Source organism: Sylvia atricapilla, chromosome 9 (assembly GCF_009819655.1).
Source record: "Sylvia atricapilla isolate bSylAtr1 chromosome 9, bSylAtr1.pri, whole genome shotgun sequence".
Lineage (NCBI taxonomy): Eukaryota > Metazoa > Chordata > Aves > Passeriformes > Sylviidae > Sylvia > Sylvia atricapilla.
The window spans coordinates 23,816,090-23,830,849 of record NC_089148.1 but is presented as its reverse complement, the minus strand read 5'-3'; the positions used below and the strand labels follow the sequence as shown (position 1 = coordinate 23,830,849).

The window sequence follows — 14,760 nt, the reverse complement described above, 5'->3', positions numbered from 1 at the left end:
AGAAGGTACCTTTTAGCTGGACAAGAGAAAGCTTGGGTAATTTCATCTATGTGCATAGATACCTGATGGGATGCACTTAGGAGGAGGGAGCCAGCCTCGGTAGTACCTACTGACAGGACAAGAGGCAATGGGGACAAATTAAAATACATGAGACTCCACTGGAAGACAACTTATTCTTTCATTGTGAGGGATGTCATATGCTGGCAGAGGTGGTGGAGTCTCTATCTAACACTCAAAACTCAACAGGTACTTCAGTCACTCAACCTGTTCTAGCTAAGCCTGCTTGGTGTAGGTGGGATATGCTCCATAATTTCAGGAGGTATCTTCAAACCTCAATAATTCTATTAATTCATTTCCAATTTCCCTCCAAAATGTCCTTGCCTCTGTCTGGTCTCTTTTGTGTCTCATCTGAATTTAGTGCAGGATGGTACGATTACTGTCATCAGGTATAAGCTCTGCAACCCTTAACCGCTTCGGTAAGCTATCTGGGAAGTCAGTTCTTTAAGAAAGTGTTTAGTCTCTATAAATTACTGACTTTCCTCCAGCAAGACTCATACTGCAACACCTTCGGTAAATATTTGACGTATTTAAGAAATAGACCTTATTTTTGACTGTCCTATGCAACCCAGCATTATACATAATGCTTCCTGTTTGATGATCCTGCCTGCTATAGGTCAGGGGGAGCAGTACCAGCATCAAAAGCTGGTAATCACGAACATAATCACCCAAGATGGTTTAAATTAGGAAGCAAGAGAGACAGTTTTGAGCGAAAGGACAGTTATCTTTAACCGTTTCACCTGTGACTAAATTCTTGGATTTGCTTTGCCATAGACCTGAGGAAGGGAAACCGAAGTTATTTCTAAACGCTGACCTGTTTGCTGTGATTCAGGAAAGTGAGCAGCTGGACTTAGCGTCCTTTAAATTTACTACGTGTTTCAGAAGAGCCTACCCGCGGGCCTCAGAAGGCCGCCGCCGCTCCCGCCGCCCCCAAGCGCGCAGGGCACAGCCGCAGACCCGCGGGGGGCAGCGCCGCCTGCTTCTGCGCAGGCGCCGGCGGGCGGGGCCCGGGCGGGGCCCGGGCGGGCACAGAGAGGCCTCACCGGCCGCCGCCTTCCGCCTCGCTTCTTCCTGGGCGTGCGGAGAACATGGTGGGTCGCGGGGCTCGAGTTGCGGCTCGTCTCGCCTGCGGGAACGCGTTGTTTTTTGGCGCGCGGCTGTCTCGGCCTTGGGGGAACGCGAGTCGCGCTGGGTCCGCTCGGGGGGACGGGGGTTGGCGCTCGCTCCTCCGGCTGTAGAGCGGCGCCGGGAGCGCGCGGGCTGGGCCGGGCCCCGCGGGGGCGGGCGCGGGGCGGCACGGCCGGGCCTGGCTGGGGAAGGGCTCCTGCGTCCGGCGCTGCGGGTTATTCTTGGCGAGCTGGTGTTAGTTTTTAGCTTTATTGCAAGGTTTGGTTCTCAGCTTTTCCCGGGGAAGGGTTTAGCCAGGCTAAACAGTGATGGCGTGAGATACGCAACCTGACCTAGGCTCAGCGTAGCTAGAGAGATGGTTTTTTTCCCAGAGTCGCAGTCACCGGTGTTGGCTATATTATACCAAGTTGCTGACCTGACATTGCAACTGACTTATTGGCGCTTTTTACAGGGGACGCCGCAAAAGGATGTTGTAATAAAACCCGATGCCCCAAGCACGTTACTTTCAGAAAAACATGCGGACTATATAGCTTCATATGGAACAAAGAAAGATGATTACGTAGGTATCAGTTTGTTACAGTACAACCGTGGTTTTGTTAGCAGTAATTACCTTTTTTTGTTCGCTCAGAGTTAAAGGTTAGATGCATGTTGACCAGCTAATTGTTTTTACCCCGCAATCCAGAGTATTAATAAAAGGTGCCTTTTTAAATTTCTCTAGGTCTGTGATGAGTTTTGGCATGTATTATCTGACTGTCAATTTGAAGATTATTATTTTAGCTCTGTAATCACTCTGAGACCTGAGAAATAAGCTACTAGCACCCTTATCCACTAGAATGGATGAAGTAGAGTTGCATTTGCGTATTACTCTTTTGATGGGACAACTTACATCAGTTTTATAGTCATAAGTGGGATTCCCCTTCCAGCAGGTGAAAATTGTCAATAACTGCTTATGTGAAGAAAAGTTGCACTTCCCTTTACTGTTCACAAAAGCACTCCAAGCACTATTGCTTTCAATTGTACTGCATGTAAAAATATTTATGTAGTGTAGGTGATGTAATCAATGTAAGAGAAGTCAGTATAAAATTTCACTTCCTATTGCAACTTCAAATTGTGCAAGTTTTGGCACTTGGAAATAATAGACTTGTTATTTTTTGAAACTAGATGGGACGGCAGTTTGAGGACTTCTTTGAATGCCAGGATAAGTAATCTGAACGGAATTGGCACGCAGCTATTTGTGCCTGATTTGATATTGAGCTTGATGCGTTGAACTAGAAAAATATCGGGAGGAAGGGAGTGTAGTATGTGTTGGTATTTACATATGCATTTTTCAGTATGTGTGAGTGTGTATATATACACGTGCATGATGTACAGAATACCTGTGAGTGGCTGATGTGCAGTTGTTAAATGGATGGAAGATGGTTGACTAACTAGAAGCTATTTGTGAAAGTTAACTAATGTATTTTCATTGTGCTATATTCATGATGTGCCTGTCTGATCAAGACCTAAAATAATGCACTGTTTAGGAATACTGTATGTCGGAATATTTGAGGATGAGTGGTGTGTACTGGGGGCTGACAGCAATGGATCTCATGGGGCAGCTGCACCGAATGAACAAAGAAGAAATTCTGTCGTTCATCAAATCGTGTCAACATGAATGTGGTGGAATAAGTGCCAGCACAGGTCATGATCCTCATCTTCTGTATACCCTCAGTGCTGTCCAGGTAAGTGTAGCAGGGTAATTTTAGAAAAAATTGTTTGTGATTAAGATTTTGATGACTGCAGATTTATGAACCAGTTACTGTTGGAAGCCCACTGCAAAAATTATTTCAGTATCTTATATATTGGGAAAAAATACCTGATCGACAAAATCATAGGATTTAACTGTATCACTTTGTCTTGGTTTAGGAAGACAGGTATCTGCCAGGGAAAGCTGGAGCTTCCCTTGGTATGGAGAATGTAAACTACCACCACCCTTCTTCCCAATTATAATTTTTTCCGTTAAAAGCTTTTAGGCAAAAGATTTTGGAAATAGAAATAGCAGTTCTTTACTAATATATAACAAACCAAACAAACAAACACAACCTACAGCATTGATAACAAAAAACAGTACCAAGAACTTCGAGGACTTTGCTTCACAAAAAACCCAGGGCAGTTTGCTCTCGGTGCCCCCGCAGGATCCTCAGAGCACCAAGCTGGGAACAGTGGATAAAAGAGTCTCGGGCTGGTAACTGCAGAGTGGCAGAGATGTCCCGGCAGGCAGGGGAGTGCAGGGTCATGCTGTAGCAGACGAGCAGTGCTGATGGAACTACCCCGGCAGGGCAGGGCTGGCCCAGCTCTCGCAGTGCGGCAGAGGAGCTCAGAATTCCAGGGTGAGCAGATGATGATAGATTTCCCAAGACTGGGCTGCAGTGAAATCGTCCAGCAAGGGCACCCGAACGCCGAAAACCAGACAGCCTGGCTACCTGAAGCTCTGTCCTTTTCTCTGCCCCCAAACCCCACCCCCCTCCGAGCTTCGACCATCCCTTTGTTTTGTTAAATATTATTAAGTACGACATTTAGTCTCCTTGGTAAGTTATGGGAAAAAAAATTCTTTAGAGTAAAAAGGAACAAAACCTAACCCCCAACACACTTTCTCAACGTTGTCATATTTGGGAATGTTTTACTTTTAATGGTCAAGTAATTAAATTACTGTGTAAGTTATCTTAAAATACTCCTTAGCTATAGGTTTTACTGAAGCATTTTATAGATAATTTTTGATTTTATAAATTATTCTTTGTGTACTCTGAGGTAACAGATACATATAACTGGAAAAAGTAAAATTTTTATTTTTATAAGAGTTTTTTGTGGGCATGTAATTGAAAAATTGTACTAGTCTGTTGAGCACTTAATTTATTTATTTGGTGCATATGCTCCCCCTGATAAGAATTAACTCTCGATCTTATTTTTTCACTGTGACTATCTCCATTATAGACTTACTTTCTCACTATTGCTTGTGTCTTTTGTTTTGTTCTGGTTTTGTTTTGGTTTGTTCTGCTCATGCAAACCATTGTGTGAAAAAGTACTGAAAAGGCTAAAACACTTCTGAATGATTAGCTTGATTGCTTGCAGCGTGCATCTCATTCAGTCTATGGATGAAGTATTTTAATGGCATTACAAAAAATACAGCATGCTTTGCTAGGCAGAAACTATGCTGCATTTAAGCAGCATAGTTTAAGGTATTTAAGGTACTGGGTTTGAACCCCTTAGGTAGGACAGGATGCTCTAAGGTTGATGTTTATTACCACTTTAGCACTAGAATTACTCTGAATACTGTGAGAACCAGGACATTTAAATTTCTTCAGCCTGAGCTTTTCCAAGCTGTCCAATCCAGCTCATTTCACAAATTCCCATTCAGTATAAGGGGGGATACAATTTGGGGTTGTTACCTTACATATTAGAGATGTTAGTTCTTAAATATAGACTTGATATTACTAGGAGATATCTTCATGTTAACTAAATTGAGCTGTGGCTGTGCAAACTGAAAAAGTGTTCACAAAGGCGAATGTAAAGTTTTTGTGGTAAACTTAACCAGCACATCTTAATGAGTATGCATGGTCTCAGCAAACAAACACTGTTTGGTCCTATCTATGTATCCAGGATGTTTAAAGGGTCACGCCATATCTTCTTGTGATCACAGTTAATAGTAATTTGTTCAGATTTGCATTTAGGGTGCATGCTGTAGTTACATATTTCCTGTTGGAATTGTACATTTTTTTTTTTTTTTTTTTTTTTTTTTTTAATTTTCCATAAGACTTAGATTTTATCTAACAGTTGAAAGATACCAGCTAACTAGGTTTAAAGTCAGAGTGTCCAGTGTTTTTCAGGATTGGTATTATAATATTGCTTAATTTCAGCTGGTTGTTTTTTTTTTCCATTTTGTTATATATAATAAATTCTTAATTATTCTCTTTACCTGATATACAAGTTATGAGTAAAAACGTGAAGTCAGATGAGGCTCAGAAACAGTATTGTTGTTTTCCCAAGGTCACTGGCTGTTGAACCCCATTCTTAAGCAGGGATAAGCAGATGGACCTGACCTCTTGACTCTGGGTTTCCCTTCGGTTCCTGGAAATAAACTGCCAGAACTGATCTGGTGTCATGGCCTTCTGCCTGTCCTGGCTGAGCGAGCCACGTGGCGTGTGTGGATGTCTGAGCTTGAATGCTTCGCCTGAGTTTCGCCAAGCGGCCTTTCCACTGGAGAGGCTTTTTGGGATCTAGGCTCCAGCTCCACTCCTAAATAGCACCACAACTACTAAAGTGGGAAAAAAAGTTTACTTTAATAAACCTTACCAAATACCAATACCTTACCAAATAGTATTCAGAGTTAATTAAACCAAATCTTTTATACATCCATGTTGTTTTTGTTTTTGTTACTGAGAAATGAGTTTTTTAAATTTTTGCTTCTCTTTGATTGTTACTGTGTCTTTTTTTTTCCCTCTAGATTCTTATCTTATATGATAGTCTCCATATAGTTGATGTAAATAAAATTGTTGAATATATACAGAGCTTGCAGAAAGAAGATGGATCGTTTGCTGGAGATGAATGGGGTAATTTTTAGATCTTTTAAATGTAGTGTCTAGGTTGACTTGGGTAAGTCTGTAAACTTAAATTTCCTTCAATGGTCTTTTTGCATATGTATTACACATGAACACTTTTATTTTCTGAGTCATTAAAAAAAAAAGGCTTCTGAAGGGCAGAATTATATTTCATTCCTTTAATAAATATTCTCAACTTCAGTTCCATTCTTGTATTAAGAATAAAGTGTCCAGTTCTTAGAAAAGAAAACTTCTGGACATTTTTAACTTTAACAGTACATTGATATACTAGATACACTGTTTCATAACGAATGTTTTATACTTGCTATTTGATGTTTGATGGTAGTTAGTAATGATCTATATCCATGTCAACTGTGAAATGATTTTTCACTATGTGGGAGTGAGAAAAACAGGGTTTATACTCATGAACTTCTGTTAATAGTGATTTTGTTCCTGCATATAAATTCTTTATGAACAAACATGTCATTTTTAAGCTGTGGCATAAATATTTAGTCACTCTAAAAGTATTTATCACCATTGAAGGCCTAAATTTAAGAAAATCTATTGCATATCACTCTTGTTCAGGTAAAATTCAGCAGCTGAGATCTTAGCAGTATATGTAGGCTACTGTAAAGGTAGATGATATTCTGTGTACTAATCTGGTTCATAGTTTGCTGCATCCTTTTTGTTGAAGTATTGTCACAAATGTACCAATTGCACAATGGATTGAGATTATTTCCAAGAGGCTCAGCTGAAGGAGTGTGATTCCTGATGTAGGACGGAGCAGCAGATGTTTGTTTGGTTTATGTGTTTCAGCTTGTGAGTTTCTTATGAAGAGAAGTCTTGCAAAAGTTCAACCAAGAAACTGAGTGTTTGCAGCTGAGTTCAATTTTAAATTGTGACTTCAAGTGTTAATTGCCTGGAGTTTGTGCTACAATAGTTATATTGGACTTGACAGGCACTTCTTCTGTTCTAGGTGTAGGGGCTTTGATTTTTCTTTAGGTACAAATATGCAAAAGAAACCTTGTAACTTTAATTAGATTTCCCCTAAAACAAGAAAAGGCTTCTGCTTCCGGCTGGACTTAAGGCAGAGCAAGAGTTGTCAGATCATTTTTGCATTATTTCCATTGCTCCACAATTATCTGTAGAGCACTACAGATGAATTCTAAAATTAAACAGTTGTTTGTAAATTACTGCTAACTGAATTGATTTGGATATATAGCTGTCCAGCTCTAAATGAGTTGTTGACTTTATGTGCATAGTAAAACATACAGATCACTTAAATTCTGGGGAAATAATTGATAAGCTGGAAAATTAAATTTTATGGGGGGATTTTTTTAGCTGATTTTTGTTTTTTGATATGAAACATAGAATTTTAACATTTTCTTGCATATTTTCAGTAGTGATTTAAATGTATGTTTGTTGAAAAAATAATCTTATTTCATTCCTTACCCCTCACATTATAGGAGAAATAGATACAAGGTTCTCTTTCTGTGCTGCAGCAACTCTTGCACTCCTGGTGAGTCCTTAACCATCACTTGCACAAGTAGAGAATTGATTGGTACTGCTCTTTGGTACTGCTGAAGTTTATGCAGAAGATCAGCTTGGTAGAATAGCAAGTGCATTAGTTGTTTTCTGACTTGCAGGGAAAGCTGGATGCTATTGATGTGGAAAAAGCAGTGGAATTCGTTTTGTCCTGTATGAACTTTGATGGAGGATTTGGTTGTAGACCGGGTTCCGAATCACATGCAGGACAGGTGAGTTTCTCTTTATATGGAAATATTTTAAATTAGCAAGCATCACATATTGCCTATAAATGTTTCTTTACAACATGTATCAATGATAACTGGTGTACCTCTTGTTGCCCAAATGCCTGATTCTAGTATGTTAGTTAAAATAAATGAGCAGATAAGTAAACTAGTCTGAAAAGGTGAGTCGAGACTCGAGAGTTTAGTCTAGGTAGAAAAAAATATCATAATGAAACAGCTTTTAGGACTGTATTTCAGTCTTGGCATAGTGATTTTGAAATTGCTAGCATCAGGATTTTTAGAGAATTTGAAATGGCTATCAGTGGAGATGGTCAACAAGATTTATAACTGTTTCTGACACAGATCATAATGAGACATAAAGGTTAATCACACAGTACGTTTGAGATTTATCAGCCAATGCACCTGAAGAAAAATGAGACACAAATCCTGTCAGGCATGACTTAATTTTTTGAGGAAAGTCAGTTTTAAGATGGCTTACCAAACTTAGTAATAGGAATATTTATCTGCTAGAATCACTAGTGTTACGCACTGTTACTGGTGACAGTGAATTCTGAAAAAAGCTCAGTAAAATAAAATCTATTTGAGAAGAAAAAAGTGGTATAATTAGAACAAATTAAGGAATCTCCTGAGGAAGACAATCTAATAACTTCTTTCAACAGGAAATTTATATAATTTAAATAAATTTAAATTTGTCTTTCATATTTTTATTTCTTTTCATAGAAGAGTTTAGTGCACTTAACCTGAATGTGTGAAAAAAATCAACTTTTAATGCTGTTGCAGTTACCTGTTTATTTTGCATAATTATGGTGTGTAATGCCATAGCCAGGATTCACCTTATTGAAAATACTGGAGGCATTTTGTTGTCAAGTGCTGGGTTTCCTGCTCCTTCTTTGTTTAAAATCAGGAAAAAAAGTTAAATCTGTTACATGTATTTACCTTATAGTTTCATGTACAGTAGCATCACCCTTATAATGTGAAAGGTTAGACTGTGTTCTAGTGTTCAAAACTGAATCCACTCTGTTTGCAGCTGGCATTTCCTGTGAGGATTAGATCTGTTGTACTTATTCACATACTCCTTAAAAAACTCTCTCTTTCACCTCCATGGAAGTCCAGTCACTTTCTGGGAATGTTGCCAAAACTGATCTCCTTTTATGACCTGGTGACCTGCCTAGCAGATGAGAGAAAGGCAGTGGCTGTGTCTACCCAGACTTGAGTAAAGCTTTTGACACGCTTTCCTACAGCATTCTCGTGGAGATGCTGCAGCCCATGGCTTGGACAGGTGCAGTCTTGGCTGGGTGAGAAAAACAGGCTGTGTGGCCAGACCCAGAGAGTAGTGGGGAATGATGTTAAATCCAGTTGGCGAAGAGTCACAAATGGGATTCTCCAGGGTTCAGTTTTGGGGCCAGTCCTGCTTGATATCCTCATCAGGGGTCTGGACAAAGGCATCGAGTGCATCCTCAGTAAGGTCACAGGAAGGACCAGTTTGTGTGGGAGTTTTGATTCATGTGATGGCAGAAGGCTCTACAAAGGGGTCTGGACAGGTGGGATCCCTGGGCCAAAGCCAACTAACTGCGTGATGTCCAGCAAGGCCAAGTGCCAGGTCCTGCACTTGTGTCACAACAACCCAGTTGAATGCTCCAGGTTTGGGGAAGAGTGGCTGGAAAGCTGCCCAGCAGGAAGGGACCCGGGGGTGCTGGTGGACAGGAGCTGAACATCAGCCCAGATGTGCACAGGTGGGCAAGAAGGCTGTTGGCATCTGGGCTGTACCAGTCCCAGCGTGATCGATCACTGAAGCAGGGCCGTTGCTGTCCCCTGTGCTGGCAGAGCTGGGACACCTCCAGTCCTGAGGGCACTTTTGGGCCTGTCACTTCCAAAAGGACATTATGGTGCTGGAACATGTCTAGAGAAGGGTCATGGAGCTGGGGAAGGGGCTGGAACATAAGGCCTGTGAGGAGCAGCTGGGGGTACTGGAGTGTTTAGTCCTGAGCAAAGAAGGTTCAGGAGAGACTTTACTGTTCTACAACTACCTGAAAGGAGGTTGTGGCAAGGCCTCTTCTCCCAGTCACTTCATAACAGGACAAGGGAAAATGGCCTCAAGTTGCACTGCAGGGGGATCAGGTTGGATATTTGGAAGAATTTCTTCACCAAAGGAGTGGTTAAGCATTTGAACAGACTCCCTAGGAAAGTGGTGGAGTCTCCATCCCTGGAAGTGTTCAAAACATGAGTAGATGTGGCACTTTGTAATATGGTTTAGTGTTATTTGATGGTATTAGGTTAAAGGTTGAACTTGATTTTAGATGTCTTTTCCAGCCTTAATGGTTTTATGATTCTTGGCTTTTTTTGCTTTGCTGCTTTCTTAGTGACCACATGAAATGTGACTAAAGTATGCTGTTGCACTATAAATGTTATCTCCCAGGAAAAAAGTTATTAATTTTTAAATTAATTATTCAAGGGAGATTAATCAAGGCAGATAAGTACATGGCACTTTGAAAGTAAGTGTGACATGACTGAACATCCAGCAAATTGTCAAGGCAGTTAATGATCCAGATTTGCCTGTTTCTGCTAGGGAATTCATTTGGTCTTTCATTTACTCTCTGCAAGCATTAGGGTAAAAGGCAGGTACAAGAGCAAACTATAGACTGGATGCAAAGTTCTGATAAAAATTTTGCCTGCAGAAGTCAGTTTGACCACTCTGGCTAGAGAATCTGTTTTTAAAATAAAATTACGTGGCTCTCTCACATCTCCTAGGATCATTTTCTAAACCTTGCATTAGTGTCTTATATTAGTAAAATACTACAGCTGTGTAATTAAATTGTGCTACTGGTACTTTTTTACAAAAGCAGCTGTAACAATAGCATACTTTTCTGAAGGAAGAGTTGTTAAAACTTAACGCTGGAACGCGTGCAAGCTTATTTTGCATGATTTACATGACTGTATCGCTGCTTTGAGATCTTCCTGCATTTAGTCTGCTAAACTATGCTTAGTTTTTTAATACACAAAAGATTTATGTCTGTAATTTTAGATCTATTGTTGCATAGGATTTCTGGCTATAACAGACCAGTTGCATCAAGTAAATGTTGACTTGCTGGGTTGGTGGCTTTGCGAACGTCAGTTACCTTCTGGAGGTCTCAATGGACGACCAGAGAAGGTATTGTGTGGCTTCTTTTCTTTGTTCAAACCTCAGTAGAGATTTTTTTTTTGAAGCTGAACTACTTCCGCAAAATGTCATGAGTTCTACAGAACATTTAGTAAACTTTCAAAGAAGTCAGGCGTTCATCCTGATTCTTTTGTCACTAGCACTTGTCATGCAGTCCTCAGGATAGAAAGGTACCCATACTGAAAGATACCTTGCTGACCACTTGAACCATTATCCTGTTGAACTGGGTTTTTAATACTTTCTGACTTTGGGAATAATCTTTTCTATAGAATTTGTATAAAAATTACAGTGTTACTGGATGTAAATCCTGAGTGTCATAGTGTTCCACATCACACTAGAAATTTGTGTAACCTAGAGTAATCTCTGGCAAATAGGTAGTCAACCAACAGGTTCCTCTGCTTCCCCCCTTGCTCCCAAAATACAAATAGTTGATATGAACTTCTTTGTATTTCCTCTTGAAAAAAGTGCTGTGGTTTTTCAGTCTCTTTCATGGAATGTGAAGTCTTAAAAAATGACATTCTTGTGGTCTTGTTTCTTGAAGTTTGAAAAAGCTATTTTCCCTTCCTGAAAACAGAAGCCTGCTGAAAAGAGTTTCTGTCAAGAAACTCTTGCTCCAAAGATACTCTCAAGTGTTGTGTCTCTGCAGGAGTATTATGACAGCACACCTGGTAATGTGCAGAATTACCAGTTAAATTTGCAACATTATGTTTAAAACCAAATCAAATACTAATCTGCTTCTCTGTTTGCCAGTTACCTGACGTATGTTATTCGTGGTGGGTGCTTGCTTCTTTGAAGATGATTGGTAGGATACAGTGGATTGACAGAGAGAAACTGCGCTGTTTTATTTTGGCTTGCCAGGATGAGGAGACCGGAGGATTTGCTGACAGACCAGGAGATATGGTCAGTAAATATTTTTTCTAAATAAAAGACACATGAAAATGTCCACTTCTGCTTGAGTGTATCTCAACTCCATGGTCCAGGTGGGTTTTGCAGAGGCTGGAGTTTACTCTGAAGAAAGAAGAGGGTAGAATTCCCATTGAGGGTGTACTTGGGGAGCATTCTTTATAATGCACTTGTAACCCCCAATGAAGTCAGTCACTATGCCTTACAAAATCTGGTTTGGTTCTCGTAACACATCCAACACAAACCATTTTTCACGAGACCATTCGGAAGATCTGTGTAAAAACAGTTTGGTGATGGGTTTTCTAGTGGGCATGTGAGTTTTTTGGGTTTATTACTGTTTTGTGAAATGACCTGCAAGCTAAAGCCTGCTGTAGGTTAAGTAGTCTTCAGCTCTCTTGGTGGTGTTGTCTGATCTGAATAAATAATGAGTTTTTTATTAAGAATCCCTATATGCTAACTTTCATTCTTTGCTAGCCCAGCCACTGAATAAATCTTGTAGCTGGCATTCATCTAGCTGCGGGAGGAAGAAGCTTTCATGATAACATTGTCAAGAAGCTGGTGGTATGCATTTTTTGCTTGTTGAGAGAGCAGTTATGATTTAGCCGGTCTGTTCTCTCTGGTTTCAAGTGGAAGTAATTGATATTGTCCCAGTGAAATAGCAAATAAAGTTTGTATCTTTCAAGAGTGCTGGAACAGATAAAGTAAAAAGTTTTGTGAGAATTCATTGGAGTTCCTGTCGAACAGTTGGCTTATCTGTTAATGGTCTAGAAAGGTATTAGCTGTTTTATTGCAGCTGCCCATGTCTGCTTCCTTCTCCACAAATGCATTAAAAAATAAAGTAACCTTTTGATTTTTTGCAACTAGCTACTTTATTCCCAGCTGGGGGAAAAAATCTAGTTACTTCGATCTGTCATTTGGGAAGTGTTTTTGTGTTCTTAAAATAGGAAGACTTTTGTATTTCTAAGGGACTTACAGGAAGACCTTTTTCCTTTTCAGAATTCTCCAAGAAAAGCTCTGAACTTGAAGTCTAAATGTTTTTCTGCCTTTGAGTACTGAAACATTTGTGTCTTCTTGGAAGAGCAGCCCTGCAGAACCTTTTCTCTATATCTAAAGAGAGCACCTTTGGGAGAATTTTTCTATGTTATATTAGCAGTCATTTCATATTATTTTTACCTGTCTTTGATTGCTGAAGTGCAGAAATTTCCATTCCTGTAGAAATGTTGGCACCCAGGTTTTTGCTTTGTTCCTGCAGAAACTCATTCCTAACGGACCTTGTCTTTTAGGTGGATTTTGCGTTTGGGTTGTTTTTTCATTTGTTTGTTTTGTGGGGGGAGAGGGGGTGGTGGTTGTGTGGTTTTAGGAGTATAGGTTTGGAAGGAGGGGTTATTTATAGTTCTGAGAGGTTTTCTAGCAGAATAGGTTGCTGTTTGCCTCCCGAAGCTTTACAGCACAGCTCTGCATTTGGGGACCATTAAAGAGCGTTATGATGTTTCTGAAGAACAAATGGGGCGTTCATGGAAGTGGTACACGTAGATGATTTAGTTTACTTTTAAAATGTTAATTATCTTTGCTCCTACCACCCTATGATATTGCATGCTAATAGACAAATGTGAGTGCTTTTTGTCTAACTCAAGAGTTGAAAATTGTCTTAAGAGCAGATAGTTGGCAAGCATTCCTGAGTAAATCATAGTATTCTAAATGCCTGCTATGGAAATTGTCTTGCCTGTCAACACATGTCAGCACAAATGAAAGTTTTTTCAGTTGTACTGTTTAGCCCAGCCATGGAGATGTTCAGTTCTCTTGCTGGCAAACAAAAATTTTATTCCATACAAGTGAAAAACTGATTGACTTTTGTAAACAGATACATACTTTCTTTTTTCTTCCAGGTGGATCCATTTCACACCTTATTTGGTATTGCTGGACTGTCTTTATTAGGAGAAGAACAAATTAAGGCTGTCAATCCTGTCTTTTGTATGCCAGAAGATGTCCTTCGAAGAATAAATGTACAGCCTGAGCTTGTAAGCTAAGCCTTGGAGGGACAAAAGGTTTATATGACCAATTGCTTTGGTTTTACTTATCCGATCTGTGAAACTGTCAGCATATATTTCTTTCAGATGTGTTTACATTATGGAAGTAAAGCAATAGCTTTGCTGTGGACTTTGTCACTTTATAAATTGTGTCAGAACAGGCTAGTTCTCATAATCTGAGTGTAACATGTTCTTTTGGTTGTATTCTAAGATGTGTAGAAACATTTCAGTTCTGTTTTTAAATGTATGGTCCTTGGCTTTTTTCTTTTTTTTTTTTCAATATTCTAATCAAAGCTTGACTACATGAATGCTTACCTTTTCTATTCCTGTAATATCAACCAGCTAGTACTGGTCTTCCTACAGGCCTTTTCTGCTGGTGGATCATGCAAAGCACTTTAAAAAAACCAAAACAAACACCCAAAAATCTCCCAATAAAATTCTGCCTAAGCCATGCACTTAATACCCGCACACTTACGTATTTAATTCTTCCTGATCACATTTGCCATCACTTTTCTACACTGAGAAACAGATGCTTCTTCTCACAGTAATTCATACCAGTAAAACTGTAATTATGGTTCTTATAAATATATAAAAGTCTTCAATTATTGATGAGTCTCTTAGACATCATACTTGATACTTGAAATACAGCATACCTTGAGTATGTATAGTGAAACTTGCTAACATTAAATATTCTAGAGAAAGTCTCTGTCAGTGACTTAAAATTAACATAGAGTTGATTCTAAATTTGTTGCTGAGTTGAAATCCTGCTTTTGTAGCTTTTGAGACATGAATTGTCAACACTCGATTATGGTGTAATTGAAAATAAAACTAGTGTGGACAGTACTTGTTCTCTGAAGGGTGAAATCCTATTTCTCTTCATAGAAGTGCTAAAATTGCCTCTTATTTTACATTCCACACGTCCTAGCTGAGACTGAATGATATTCCACTTGTAATACACAAGGAAAAGGTAATTATGAAGGAGAGAAAGTCTGAGAATCTCTGTACTTATGCTTCAGTAAGGCCTAAAGTTGTTTCACCTGTACTCCACTCAGCAGAGATAGCCACCCAAGATTTGGCCTGCACAGTTTTCATACTAGCAGAACTATATATTGATGTGTAGTCATTTAAAATAAAAACTCAAGCTC

General features: G+C 39.6%; 1 protein-coding gene and 1 non-coding gene across 3 annotated transcripts; both read left to right on the top strand.

Annotated features, from left to right (window-relative positions):
* The first annotated feature begins 1,061 nt into the window (after positions 1 to 1,061).
* Positions 1,062 to 13,862, top strand: RABGGTB (Rab geranylgeranyltransferase subunit beta). Of its 2 annotated transcripts, none has more exons than XM_066325303.1 (9): positions 1,062 to 1,148; positions 1,637 to 1,744; positions 2,709 to 2,906; positions 5,666 to 5,771; positions 7,226 to 7,278; positions 7,406 to 7,516; positions 10,551 to 10,676; positions 11,436 to 11,585; positions 13,475 to 13,862. In XM_066325303.1, exons 1-9 carry the CDS (start codon positions 1,146 to 1,148, stop codon positions 13,613 to 13,615), a joined length of 996 nt encoding a protein of 331 aa, XP_066181400.1. In that variant the 5' UTR covers positions 1,062 to 1,145; the 3' UTR covers positions 13,616 to 13,862. The 2 variants fall into 2 exon arrangements, with proteins under 2 accessions (XP_066181400.1, XP_066181401.1); XM_066325304.1 differs by having other exon boundaries at positions 1,124 to 1,148; positions 2,764 to 2,906.
* LOC136365268 (small nucleolar RNA SNORD45) lies at positions 1,903 to 1,985 on the top strand. Its single transcript, XR_010744323.1, has one exon. It is a non-coding gene; the product is annotated as a small nucleolar RNA SNORD45 (small nucleolar RNA).
* Positions 13,863 to 14,760: the final 898 nt, after the last annotated feature.

Bases quoted from the DNA above. Each gene is read 5' to 3' on its own strand.
- RABGGTB (XM_066325303.1), top strand. The intron at 7,279-7,405 runs GTGAGTCCTTAA...TCTGACTTGCAG, and splicing joins CAGCAACTCTTGCACTCCTG to GGAAAGCTGGATGCTATTGA. The intron at 11,586-13,474 runs GTCAGTAAATAT...TTTTTCTTCCAG, and splicing joins CTGACAGACCAGGAGATATG to GTGGATCCATTTCACACCTT.